Here is a 13,411-nt window from a genome sequence, read left to right as displayed (position 1 = left end):
GGGAGCTCCACCGGCAGGCAGCCGCCTCCCACCCTGCCTGTAGACATCCCTCAGAGACGCCTCGCCCTAGCAGTACTTTGTGTATTGAAAATACTTCACAAAATGGCTAAGAAGTCTTTGTAGTGCAGTTTATTGTTAACAAGTATTTTGGGGAGTTAATTTTCTGCGAGGATGTGAAGTGCCATTTCCCGCCACGCTGATCAAGCTGCCGACCTTCGGTTCTCTCTCAAGGAATACGACACAAACGTGAGAATGACATTTCTTCTTAATAGCCAAGATTAGGTATTTTACAACATAAGCATCAATCTAAAAGACATCCCTGGAAGAGTTTGCAGCTTTTATGTTTAAAACTATTAATAAAAACCCCCTAAATAAACAAAACACCCAGACTACTCACATGAGAATAAATGCTCAACAGATTAAACACAACACCTTGAAGAACAACGTAAACCCGTAATTTTATGCTGGTTTTTTCCAAAGTAACAGAAAAAAACCCCCAAAAAACCCTGACATCCAGCCATCGTGTTGGGTGCTTTTTTTTAATATAGCTGCATAGTCAGTCACCTGCAGCCATCGCTAATTTTGTCCTGGCACTGACCACCACAAAGGAGGAAATTTGAGTATTCCATGAAAAAAAAAAATCTGAATTACTGAAGGGTTTTTTTCCTTCTATCTTAATTCTGACATCAATATAAACTCAGAATTCCGTGGAAGTCTGGCTCTTTGTGAGATATAACTGGAAGGCACAAAGGGATAGATCTTTTGCTCTGATGCATACCCTACTTTTGCTTAGAAAGCTTCATCAATATTTAACCAGTCACACCTCAAAACGTAAACGTGGAATGACATTCTTATGCTGCACGCAGCAGAAGTGGAGCCCACGTCTCCTCTGCCTGCATGGTGATACCGAGGTATAATCAGGAGGAACATAGTATTTTACCAGTGCAGTAAATCAGGAGTTTAGAACACCCCAAAAACCTTTACTTTAAAAACACCTGCTTTTTGATTTTTATCTAAAAATCCACATCTGCTTTTTCACCACATCCCTGGCCTCCCCCAAGGAGGGTTACAGGTTCTGTCGCCTTCTCAAGTAGCTGTATTCTCCTCAGGCTGATGTAAAGCTTACTGACATCAGCTGGCTTTGGATCAAGGCCTGAACTCGCAGATACTTCTGCATTACTTAACTGTCAGGTTTTATTCTTTATTTGAAGCCCACCCCCTGCTCCGCCCTTTCAGGAAGAGCACCTGTGCCAATGCTGCACAGGGTAAGAGTGTTGCATGTATGTACCGAGGACTGCAGATGCTTTAGCGCTCTGAACGTCCTTACAAAATAAGAGCAAACAAGTCACGACCAGAAAGTCTCAGACATCAGTAAACATTCGACAGAAATTCATATCCAATACTTCACGTTTGAAGGATCCTGCTAACATCATGCTTTTAGCTTTTTTCCTCCCTTAGTAGTAAGCAGGAGCCCGTTGACATAAGAGCATCTGTGACAGGCATGGAAGATGGAGCTATTGAACCGCATCCCCCAGTGCCCTGAAGAGCTGGAGTGTGACCACATTCTAGACAAACCCCTGATGCAGCACTTAAAAACCAGGAGCTCTACACACTGGAGTTTCCACAGAGCTGGGTAAGTTGCTGTCCTAGACCGTGTCCTAACGAGGTGCAAAGAGCTAAGAATAACCCAAGAATCAGGCTATAATTAGCAACAAAAAAACACAGGCAGAAGTCACCTGAATTTAGGTAAAACATTCTTGCACATTACCCTTCTCATTTTGGCTACCAAAAGTGCACTTTTCAAATAAGAAATTACTGTGCAGTGCAGTATTAAATAATTTAAACCAAACCAGAAGTAACTGAAAGTAAAGTAAAAAAACTTCTTGTTTAATACAGAAATCCGTATATACCAAGCAACCCTTTCTGCCTAGCAAATCTCCGACTTCCGTGAGCAGACACGGTGGCTTCCCTTGTGCTTGCTTACAGTTTCAGTTGCTGCTGAAGGTCATGAATTGATCCTGCAGTGCTTTGCAGTTTCTCTTGCACTAGTGGATCCTCTTCTAGTTTGACCATTTCAATCACTCCGTTCGTTCCAAGAATACACGGTAGACTTATGAATACTTCGCTGTTTATATTGCAACATCCCTGAAACAACACACGAAGACAATTGTCACACAGTTACTTATTCCTGCTCCGTCTGAAGCATGGATTATTGAAACTTGATTATTTTAATTAAGCAAGGATATTCCATCATATGACATGTTCTGTATAGGTCAAATTCCAGTTATTTCAGATCCCGTGCAATGGGTTACTATACAGAAACTAAAATATTACTGTACGGATAAAAAATCTTGAACCATGCCACACTTGGAGGAACTTCCCAATATAAGATATATCAGACCTCCACAATGCAGGCAAAGCTCATATTACAAAACACCGTTTAACCAGTTTCTCAGGTAGAACAAGCTGTACAATACTGTACACTTGATAGTACAGTATCATTAGTTCTTTTAGGACTGAACAAAAGAAATTTAAAAATGCAGCCAGAGAGCTATCCAGGGAATATTTTTAAGTATTGATCCCATATTCATTCTGTGAGAGACTTTATTAAACTTACATCCCTATAATTCAAGTTTACATTGTAGATTTTGTTTCTATCCTCCAAGGATAAACTTGAAACATGGTTCAGTCTACAATTTTAAGTTAAATATAGCTTCATAATCTTCTCCTCAATGTAAAGTTATCAAGGAGTAAAAAAGCAGCTGTTTCAAAGCTGGTCAGGTAAAATACTGGCAGAAAATGCATTTTATACTTTCATAAAAGATACTGAACTCTTTTGGCCCCTGGAAAAATCTACGTTCAATTCTGAGCACTTGGAAACTGACACACACACATTTCTCTTCATTTGCCAAATCCAGCTATTCACGGGGAGCTGGTCAGCAACCCTGAATGTATTTTCCCTCTGGACTGTTGTATTTTTGGGATAATAATCCACTTTTAACATTGGCTTCAGATTAACGCAACAATCGATTTTTGCTCATTTTTGGACTGGAATTGAAAGCTGTCGTTGGAAGAAAGTAATGGAAGTAGTGCTACTTCAGAAGTTACTTTAAGTGAGATGTCTGTGCTGCTAAACTTAATGGTCATATCCAGTATAAATAGTGTAATTACAGTGCCAACCAAAAGATACTAATAACACATTTACCTTTGCCAGAGTGGATACAGAATGAACCTTTCTTTTATCTTTCAGTATACTGTCAGTCAAATCAGCAACTGAGAGCCCAACAGACCAAGATCTCTGACCTTTTCCCTTTAGAACTTCCATAGCTCTACATAAATCAGGAAAAGGAGAAAAACATGATGTTTAGATTTTCATTATTCCTACTTTGGTTTATACGTAAAACCCAAAAGACAGATTAAATGTACCATGTCAGGTAAAGTGTACTATAAAAACATGATTCTCTGTTTTGGAAAACAACAGAAGGGAATTAAGAATTGCTTTAAAGAATTTCTTTATGTATATTTTACCCACACTAGTTACAATTCTCTCTTCTGTCAAGAGGTGTGACTGATACGTGGCTAATTAAATCAGGTAAATTGATCCAAAAGTGTACTTTGCTTTGAAGTAAACTGCTTCCACACAAACTCTGAGAAAAGTGTGCCAAAAGGCTTGTCTACTTGTTTTTTTTTTTTAAACACAATTGAACTGGCAGCTGTAATATTCTAGTGTAAATTCTACAAAGCTTGTCTTGTCCTTAGATCGTCACAGGCACAACATTATTGAGAACTTCAGAAAAACAGTGGGCACATACACATCTATGAAAGTGAATGACCCTAAGACCTACAATTTCCTATAAACTCAATGTGTGAACATCTTAGAGCAAACTTCCTCCTCTTCATAAAGAGCTGAAGGAAAAAACTCTGCAAACATCAAGTGCTTAAACATGAAGAAAAAAAAAAAAAGATTATAACGGCGTTACCTGTTAGCCACCTCTTCCCTTGAATTATGAGCAGCCATTGCTTCCGTTTGATTTGCAACTAAATTACAACTCGTCCATGACGGTACTAAATAGAAACAACCAACATTTAAATGCACATCTAAACAGGGACTAAAATAGGTACCAGATAAGGTGGGGAGAAGAAAAAAAAAAAATAAAAATTCAAGCTTTCTAAACCTTCCTTCCCCCACAACAACCCAGATGTAGTTGATGACCTTCTAAGGTTCCCTGGACTGCTAAAATAAACTCTATAGTAGCACCTGGCCAGAGACGCTTGCTTAAAAATGAAGTACATGTAATAATTCTTACATTAGCAGTAACCTACCATATATTACACCACATTTCCTTCCTCTTTCTGTACCTCTAACCTATATTGTTATACCAAATAAAAAGCATTTGAGGTTGTATTTTCTATATGTTTTGTTTTTTTTTTACTGTGAGAAATGTCAAATACTTTTGCTGCCATCCAGGTCTACAGTCTCAGGCACACACCAAAATTGTATTATTTAGAACCATTATTATGAAAATCTACCACCCTGCTTATGGGTGGTATAAGCTTATACTACCTTCATTACTTTTCTCAATTAGTCTTTCATTAGTCAATTACTTAAGCACTGCCAGGACATTATACACTCATAGCGATAATAAAGTATCACTTTACCTTTGTCTTCCCCTTGTTCACCAATAATCCAAGCATCTTTTGCCAGCACCTGTGCTTTCAAAGTGTTTGTCAGTATATACTGAAATCTCTCTGTATCTAGGTTGGCACCTACTCCAATAACTCTGCTTTTGGGAAACGCGCTCAGCTTCCATGACACATATGTCATTACTTCAACTATATATGAAAGAAAAATATGTTGACAATGAAGGACCACTCAAAATTCAACATAAGTGCAAACCACGAATCACAATTATGAAAAACTCAGGACCAAGCTGTTTACTTGAGAGAAGGTATAAGCATGTAAGAACATATCAGTAGTTTATTTCAACCTAAAACACCAAGTGTTTTAGGGGGCGAAGAAAATTCACAGCCCAAGTAAAGTTTTAAGAGAAGTCAAGTGAAACTTCAGAATGAGTTACCATGCTTCCCTCTACCAAAAATCTCACATGCTTCTGAATTTAGTTCAGCCAGTGTTTAATTTCTTTTCATTTGGCAAGCACTCTTTTCTCCATCTCCACAGCTCTAAATAGTAGGAAGGGTAAGAAGCACTTGAGAAATAGAAAAGGGCTGTCTTCAGTGCGTTTACAGGACAGAGAGGCTCACACGTACTTCTTTCCCTTTTAAGTAGTGTTTTTGCTTTGTCTTCTTTCACAGTATCATTGACCCAACAGATTTAAACTTTCCACCAAAACATAGCTGCAATATTTACTATCACCACTACATTATGTATATTAGTAGTCTGTAAGTCTGATCATACGGCACATAACACATGCACCTATACTTACTGCACAGGAGAAACATGTACATAAAACTCACAACCGACAAGACAACAGCCAATGGATGCTAATCTTGTAGATACAGTCAGGTGGAAACTACGTATAGAAACATACAGAAATACATACCTTTTATACAAAACAAAGTATACTATTTTCTTTTATCTTGGTAACAGTAAAGAAAAAACCCTCAAAGACAGTGTCCTGCTCAAAGCTGAAAAGGAAAACATCTTTCAGAGTAGCAAAAATTTTTGACTAAGTGGGTGTATTCAGCAGTAACGTATTTTTAAAACAGGCCAGAGAGAAAGCCAGCTGAGGGACAGAGCATTAGGTGAAGTACCAACACACCTGGATGAGAAGCAACAAGGAGAACAGTGTTCTGACTGTAGTGTGATATTGCTGGGATAATTCCTCTGAACAAATCCACATTGCTTTGTATGACATCAAGATAAGTCTGAGCATTACCCAGAAAATTAACTGTAAGTACCACAACTTTTGAATCAGCTGAGGCAGAAAAATCTGAAAATATAAAGAAAATATGTTTTTAAAATTTATGTCATTCTATCAAGTTTTGGATGCAAACAAAGAGCCGTCCTAAAGGCTGAACTGCAGCATCCAGCTTAGTTAGGGATTCTTCCCCTCCTGTCTCCCCCTATATCCCCCAATGTGGAATTTGGGGCACTTCCTCAGCACCTGTAAAACACAGCTCTCCCACAGAACTACTTTTCCCATTTCATAGTCAGCAAACACAGAAGGCAGACTGCAGTTTGTCCAAGGTTACAGAGCAGAGACCAGAAAACATCTAGATGGGGTTGACAGACAAGCTCTTCCAAGTTTTCTTGGCAAGAGAGGAAAATAAAAAAAATACACCCATGAAAAGGCTCCTTCATTTTTATTCTGATTTTTAAAGAAGGAGGAAGACTTTTACTCCTTTATCTGAGGCTTCTATAATTTTTGATCTTATAGCTCAATCAAGGACAGGTAGACAACCATAAAAAGTGTTCCAAAAGCCTATTTATTAACTCAAGTAAAAGACATGTATTTACTAGCCCAAGAAAAAACACAACTATATTTGCTGCAGAAATTTGTAAGTCAAAGCTGCCTTGAGCGGGTAACTCTGAATATCTGCGCACCATAGAGGCAATCAGCTTGGACACGAAAACAAGGCAACTTGACTGTCACACCACTTCTGGAACCAGCTGGAGCCAAAGCAGAGGCCTAGTGCACTGACAAACTGCAAGCATACTAAGGAGGATCTAATTAATCCCAGCTTGTCCCAAACCTAGATATAAGCATACTAAAATAACAGGTGACAGTGTATAAGCATTTTGTAATATTGTAACACTACTAATAACATAGCCAGCAACAACACACAAGCTTTTTGTACCACGGCTAAATATAAATATGTAATAGGTAACCACAAAGGCACAGAGATTTGTGGTACAGTTGCACAACCAGGGTTCAGGAAAAAAATGTGCTAGCAGTAAAACCTGCAAGATAAGATCAGAGGATGTAGAGCAGGCAATGTCAGGTGCAGAATACGCAGGTGGAACCAGAACAAGTCCCTGTCCCCAAAATAAGTTAAATTACATCAGAAGCACAAGAAAGCCCCCCATCTCATCTTGCAGAGGGTGCAAGGAATATAAAAGCACCACAGACAAGCAAGGCAGAATGGGGAAGTTGCTCAATTCAGTTCCAGCTTCCCCTGTGGAAGAGCTTTCGAGCCACATCACCTCAACCTGTGCCTAAGACCATCACAGGCTATATCCATCACCACTAATTATGGAGACATGGCATCAACTCTGTTGAATTGTACACTCACAGCTAATTGAGGACGAGATTGTGAAGAACCAATTGTTTGAATATGCAGTGATAATGATTAAGAACTAACTATTGGCCACGTGCATGTTTAATGAACATCAATCTAGGAAAGCAGTACTTTGAAACTTACCTTTATTTATCAGCCTTTCTAACACTGCTCTCACAGCTATATCCAATTCCCTAACATACATGTATTTTTTCCCCCTTCCTTCCCTCTCTCCACCTACGACACTGAAGTACTACCTTGGCTTCTCTCTATTTCTGTGTGAGTCCAATTTCAGCATTAGCCTCTTACCCTGAAAGTACAAACTCACATACCTCTACCTCTGTAAACAGAATGAAAAAAGCCCGAAATAAAAGCGATGCAAGCTTTGCTGAACCTTCCCTTCCCAATTTTGCCCTGAAAAGAAGAAGAAAAGCAAGAAACTATGAAAAGATAACAACATCTTTTTAGAAACATGGCCTATATGCCAGAGCCTCTGTATCTCCCCAGGTGTCCTGCTCTCATTAAAACGAGCACAAGCACACACAGTACAGTACTCGCTCCCATTCCAGCAACAACATCTAGTACCTTTGCTGATCTCCACATTTGGCAGAGCAAAGATCTCCAAGTCCATGGTCCCTCCTTTTGCTGCACCTTCAGAAAGATCCAAAAGAACTACCTTGTCTGCAGCACCCTGATGAATAAAAATAATGCAGATCAACAATAAAACAAACCAAAACTTGTTCTTGTGGGGGTGAGGAATAAAAACCAGTATTCCTCCAGTGTTTTTTGTACTGTGTATAAACCAAACAAAATTACTGACCAAAATTACTGTCAAATCGCAAGAAAAAGAATTTAGTTTAGTGAGTTTAATTGGAAATGACTCATTACGAAAGAAACAAACAAAAAACTCGCAAAATCATCTCTGGGAAATTTTAAATGTTGATGTTACTGTTGTCTGTGAGCATATAACCGTAATGAAGTACAGACCATCTACAGACTATCCTTTTCCAGGGGACTAGTAGATCCCAATTGCAAGAGGCCACCGCTCAGACAAGAATCCTTTAACTAAGGATTTTCAAAATAAGTGAATTCGATATTCAACCTTTGTATTTAAAAAGCTGACTGAGAAAACAAGGCAGAAACTAACACTTCTGTGTGTCCGTAAGTTAAATGAAGAGACAAATGACATAAGCAGTGACATGGCTATTAAAACTGCTGAGTTACTTCTATGTGTCAGACACCAAGAACTACGTTGGAAGCCTCTCCATTAATCAGATCTGTTGCTCTTTATAATAATTACGTACCTTTGCCGCAACTGCTAGCACACATGCAATGCCAAGATCTCCAGCTCCAACAACAGTAATTTTGTTAAAACATCCTTCATTTTTGCCTCCACCAATTTTACTCTTTGATTTCATGTCAGTCTCTCCTACAATTAAAAGAAAACCACAAACTTCAGTGCTGGTCCACACTGTATCAATACAAGTATTGCTGCTTCATAAAGGATCACGGTTGTGCCAGAGTTAAACCAAATTAAGTAAACTTCTTCAAAATAGCAGTCAAGCCTGACCAAAGAAAATTCATCCCAACTTGCATGGTGTAAAACATGAATATTCCTCTCTGGATAGGAATGTTTTTTCACTAAGTAGAAAATGCAAGCATAACAATATCAAGAAGCCAGACACTAAGACCATACAAACAATGCTCCCTTTGCTACTGTTACAGGTGTGAATATATACCATGGTCATAAAATTTGTAAAATATTTCATATTTTGAAAAGACATGCAAAACGGAATTTGATTAAAATACAACAATCTGAGGTTGATTAGCAAATGCTACTGGTATCACAACGATTCTCATTCTGAGCATAATGCAGAGAGATTTGTAACAGAAACATTAAGATTGATTGACTAGAAATGTGTATTGCGCGCACACACACGTGTGCTCACAAGCATGTTTGTGTACACAATTACCAGAAGAAACAGCAGAAAAGGGTTAAAGGGAAAGGTTTGCACTAGTTGCCACAGATCACCATCTGTGATTTCACTAAAAGAAGGAAGAAGAAAAGACTGACCTGGAGAAAATGTGTCAGGATGAAGAACAACAGGATTGGAGCAATAAAATACCCAGATAAGGAAAACATGAGAACTGTGAAATTCGGGAATTTTGCCCAAGACTTACAATGGGTGAGATAAAGTAACGAGGCAAAAATGCCAAATAGCATCCACTCCTGAAAGGTGTAAAAGACAAGTCCAGAATCAGCTTGTCACCACCGAACAAGAAGAACCCAAGAGACATGATACGGGCTCAACAGCCAGCACTCCTTGTCCTCAGTGTTGCACACCACTGATTGTGGTCAGACGGGTCTCAGGGCTTGCAACTGTGGATGTGAGAGTGTGAGTGAATGAGATCTGAGAGAACGAATGACTGTGATTGGGTAAAATCAACTTGTTCATAATAAAATCACGTTTCCTTTCCACAAGATCTCACACAGAGTTTTGCTGCAGTAATTTCCAACAAGTGAGTAGTACCAAGTCTACAGCGTTTTTCAGTAGGCTTAAATGCAAACATGCAAAATGAGCTGCTTATTCAAATAAAGAGAATATGAGCTCTCGGTTCAAAAAGAGGCACTTTTGATTGTACAGAGAAAATACCAAACACTGTGGACATGCAAACACCAAAAATTCAGTTATTAAAATTGTGTAGGCATCTTTGTGATATCAAGTAATAACAATAAATAAAACAGATATTGTATAGGAACATTACAAACAAATATATGAAAACATCCACACCTGCAGTAATCTTTGCAATGTAGGAGAGAAGTTCTGATTGCCTGGCTGCATCAGAAGACGACAGTGAATACAAAGGGAGCTCTTCCTCAAATTTTGCAATCATTTCCTTGATTAATCCAATGACAGTTGATTTAGGCTGAAATATAGCAATACAGAAGACAAAACAGTAGACTAGCTATTTCATATAGTGGTATCAGCTATAAACTGCAGTATTTCATAAAGAACCATAGCCATACAAAATTTAATCAAATTATAAATATTTATACCCTTAACACTTACATAAACACTTAAAGTAAAGAAAAGCCTGGGAATTTCTAGACAGGATGCCGTTGGCCTTCTTAGCCGCCTGGGCACATTCTACATCAATATTGAAAAACATATCCCATCCATTTCAGAAAACTAGCATTCGTTAAATCTTTTTTACTGGCCTGGCAGTCATATTTAAGTAAGTTATTTAATACAGTGCATAAAATCATTTAGCAACAGCATCAGCTTTTGAATCTCTATGCTAATGTTTCAGAGTTCTGCTGAAAGAGACATATCCAAAAGGTAGGAACTTCCACTGAACTTTATTGAGGGATACTCAATTGGTCTAGTATTATTATTCATTATTCACAGCAACAAAGGAAAAAGTATCAAAGGGTCCACATGAGGCTTATACTGCTTTATAAGGAAGTCAGTCCCTTTTTTCTTCAGCTTAAAATAATTTTCCTTACGCTCACTTATAACTTCCTTTACAATCACTTCAGACAGTCTGAAAGCTGTAATTTCAAGAGACATAACATTCTCCTTTTGCATAACCATTACATATTTAAGATTAACAAAAAATGCAGAAAACAAAAAGCCCTGAACCCTACCCACTCCTCTCCACTGATCTCCATATGATACCATGCTTTATTCCCATGTATTTTCCTCCCGTCAACCACTCCCTCTCTTACATGGCTCCAGTTTTGCAGGTAGGGCAAATAAATCCTGCCATGAGCATCAACATGCTTTCCCACTGAAATGCCCATGTTCACAGTTGGCTTCAAGAAGCAAATGGGGGGAGCAAAGGGATGAGAGTCCAGAATCCACAGATGAATAGGTATGTTATAGGAATTACCTGTTCAACACAAAAAAAGCCATTGCTAACTTCTGCATTGAGAAGAGGCACTAAAAACCAGTCGTCTGTGCATGTGATTCACACTTCATAATAACAAAGAAAAAAAAGCCTGACAGATCACTTTCTAGATTCACACTGGAAAGTATTTATGTTACTTAGGCTAGTTAATAAAAGCAGACTTGTCTGGGTCAACTTGAAGTGCTACCGATTGCGTCTTTCTTAATATAAAGCTTTGTTGTTGTTTTGTTTCCCAGAGTATTCTATCAGCCAGCGTGTTCCCTTTTCCAGGCAAAGAAATCTCTTACAGCTACCCATTTCGTACTTATTTTAGGACTCAACAACTGATGCACAGGCATCTATTAAGAGCTTTACCTCAGACTTCAAAGGCTTTAAGTTAAAAACAAAAAATTACCTACTATTTATTTTTGGACACTGCCTACACAAGCGTAGGGCTTGTAGAGTTCATGCAACCCCCATTAGAACCAAAGAGTTTACCTACACAGTCTCAAACTACATGATTTTTTTAATAGTTGACTTATCTAATACCACCTTATTTCAGCATCTGTGAGTGCATGAAGGCACTTGTTTAGGCAGTAGAAGAGGCTTCTGCCAATTCATGCAAAATCCTTTACAGCCACCTTTAAAGAAGCTGCACAGTATATTGTTAAGAGGCAGTACCCAACACATTTTACAATTAGATTCATAACTGGTAAGGAAATTATATTTGACTTATCTTACCATATTTCACTGGAACAGTACCACTAAAATTCAGGAGATCCTTCTGGGATCCATCCTTGAAGGCTGAGATTAAAAATGTGATTTTAAAAAATAATAATAATAATAATAAATCCTGTCGAATCTGGCATGGAAATCCCATCCACAACTACCAATATACAATGCTAATTTTTCTTTAGAAATCAAATACACTGCTCCTGAAAGAACCAAGGCTAAAATGTTACTAAGGTCCCCCCTCCCGCTTTGAGATAATTCCTTAATGGAATCTTAATGAAAATTGCATTGGCACAACTAAGCACATAATTAGTCTGAAAATCCCTTGTCCTGGGTAATTCTGATGTTTTAGGAACTTTCAGTCAGGCTGAGGGATTCTGGAAGTTACATTTGATAAGCTAAAGACATCAAAATACTTTCAATACAGTCATGGGATATGGGAAAAATACTACTACAAATAAAGAATTTAAAAGAACATCAATCTTCCACAATTACTGACGAGTTAAAACGAAATTTAGTGAATGAGCCGCTTAGGTTTTTATATGTATGCAGTCTTGGAAGAGCTTTCAAAAATAGTCACATTGCATGTGAAATTTTACTGCAAGTCAAAATAAAGACAGCAACACAATGGAAAGATATTCACACTACTTAGATTCTATTATACACAGTCTGAACCCATGGCAAGTAAGAATCACAATTAGTTCAAAGTAACTGTATCACTTCTTACTGTACGTGTTCATGGAGAACGTGAAGTTTGGGTAGGTCTCGTTAACATTCTTTAGTTCTTCTACGGTCAGGTCTCTGAACTTATACTGGGAAGGGGGGAGAAAAAAAAATCGGAAAAAAACGTTTAATTTCAAAGCCTTCTTTCATTAACAGAGATAGGGAAAAGGAACCAAGAGAAAGTAGAAACACAAGAAGTGGAAGGTAATAATTACTTGTAGTATTATAAATAGGTTTGGTGTGAAATACATTATCAAAAAATTTGATACAAAAAAAAGCTTTAAACATATCGCAGGTCTGCTGTTGCGACATTAGAACTCAAATTCTGAACATCACTCCTTATATACCATTCCTTCCCCTTTACAGCTGTGTGAGCAGAGGCTTAATAGAATTTAGTCTCCTCTGCACACAATAATTAAAAACACTATAGAAATATAAATCTCTAGTAAAAATAAGTCATCTTATTACTGACACAGTTACTACTAAAATCTCAGATCCACCTGCACACATTTTAGAAGAGTTTCAGAAGATGTCGATTTCCACAAACATGTTAAACGTGTAAGTAATTAGCCTTTGGGAATTTTTTTCCATGTTTAAGCTGTCCTTGAGAGCTGAGAAAATTCAAACAAAATAATGCATCCCTCTTTCCCGCCTGCAGAAAACCTGCCCACAGATTAACAGAAGTACCGATGCTTGAAACGTGATCTGAAAGTAATTATCAGCAAGCATGAAACACGGCTACTTCATTTAGACTGTCCCCAGCCAGTTCGATACCTGAACTTCCAAGAGATTTACATCCTCCCACATCTTAAAGTTATGAAGAATG

At 38.0% G+C, this 13,411-nt stretch overlaps 1 protein-coding gene across 1 annotated transcript; it reads right to left on the bottom strand.

The window, feature by feature from the left end:
* Positions 1 to 115: 115 nt before the first annotated feature.
* On the bottom strand, positions 116 to 12,818 carry UEVLD (UEV and lactate/malate dehyrogenase domains). Its single transcript, XM_009328539.1, has 11 exons — positions 12,590 to 12,818; positions 11,872 to 11,934; positions 10,970 to 11,133; positions 10,032 to 10,167; positions 8,544 to 8,668; positions 7,825 to 7,930; positions 5,781 to 5,951; positions 4,660 to 4,833; positions 3,981 to 4,065; positions 3,206 to 3,329; positions 116 to 2,145 (listed from the first exon to the last, which is right to left on the bottom strand). The coding sequence occupies exons 1-11, from the start codon at positions 12,600 to 12,602 to the stop codon at positions 1,981 to 1,983; spliced, it is 1,326 nt and encodes a 441-aa protein (XP_009326814.1). The 5' UTR covers positions 12,603 to 12,818; the 3' UTR covers positions 116 to 1,980.
* Positions 12,819 to 13,411: the final 593 nt, after the last annotated feature.

The sequence above is a fragment of the Pygoscelis adeliae genome, unplaced genomic scaffold (assembly GCF_000699105.1).
Source record: "Pygoscelis adeliae isolate BGI_AS28 unplaced genomic scaffold, ASM69910v1 Scaffold166, whole genome shotgun sequence".
NCBI lineage: Eukaryota > Metazoa > Chordata > Aves > Sphenisciformes > Spheniscidae > Pygoscelis > Pygoscelis adeliae.
Note: the sequence above shows the minus strand (reverse complement) of the source record. Positions and strands in the feature narration are given on the sequence as shown.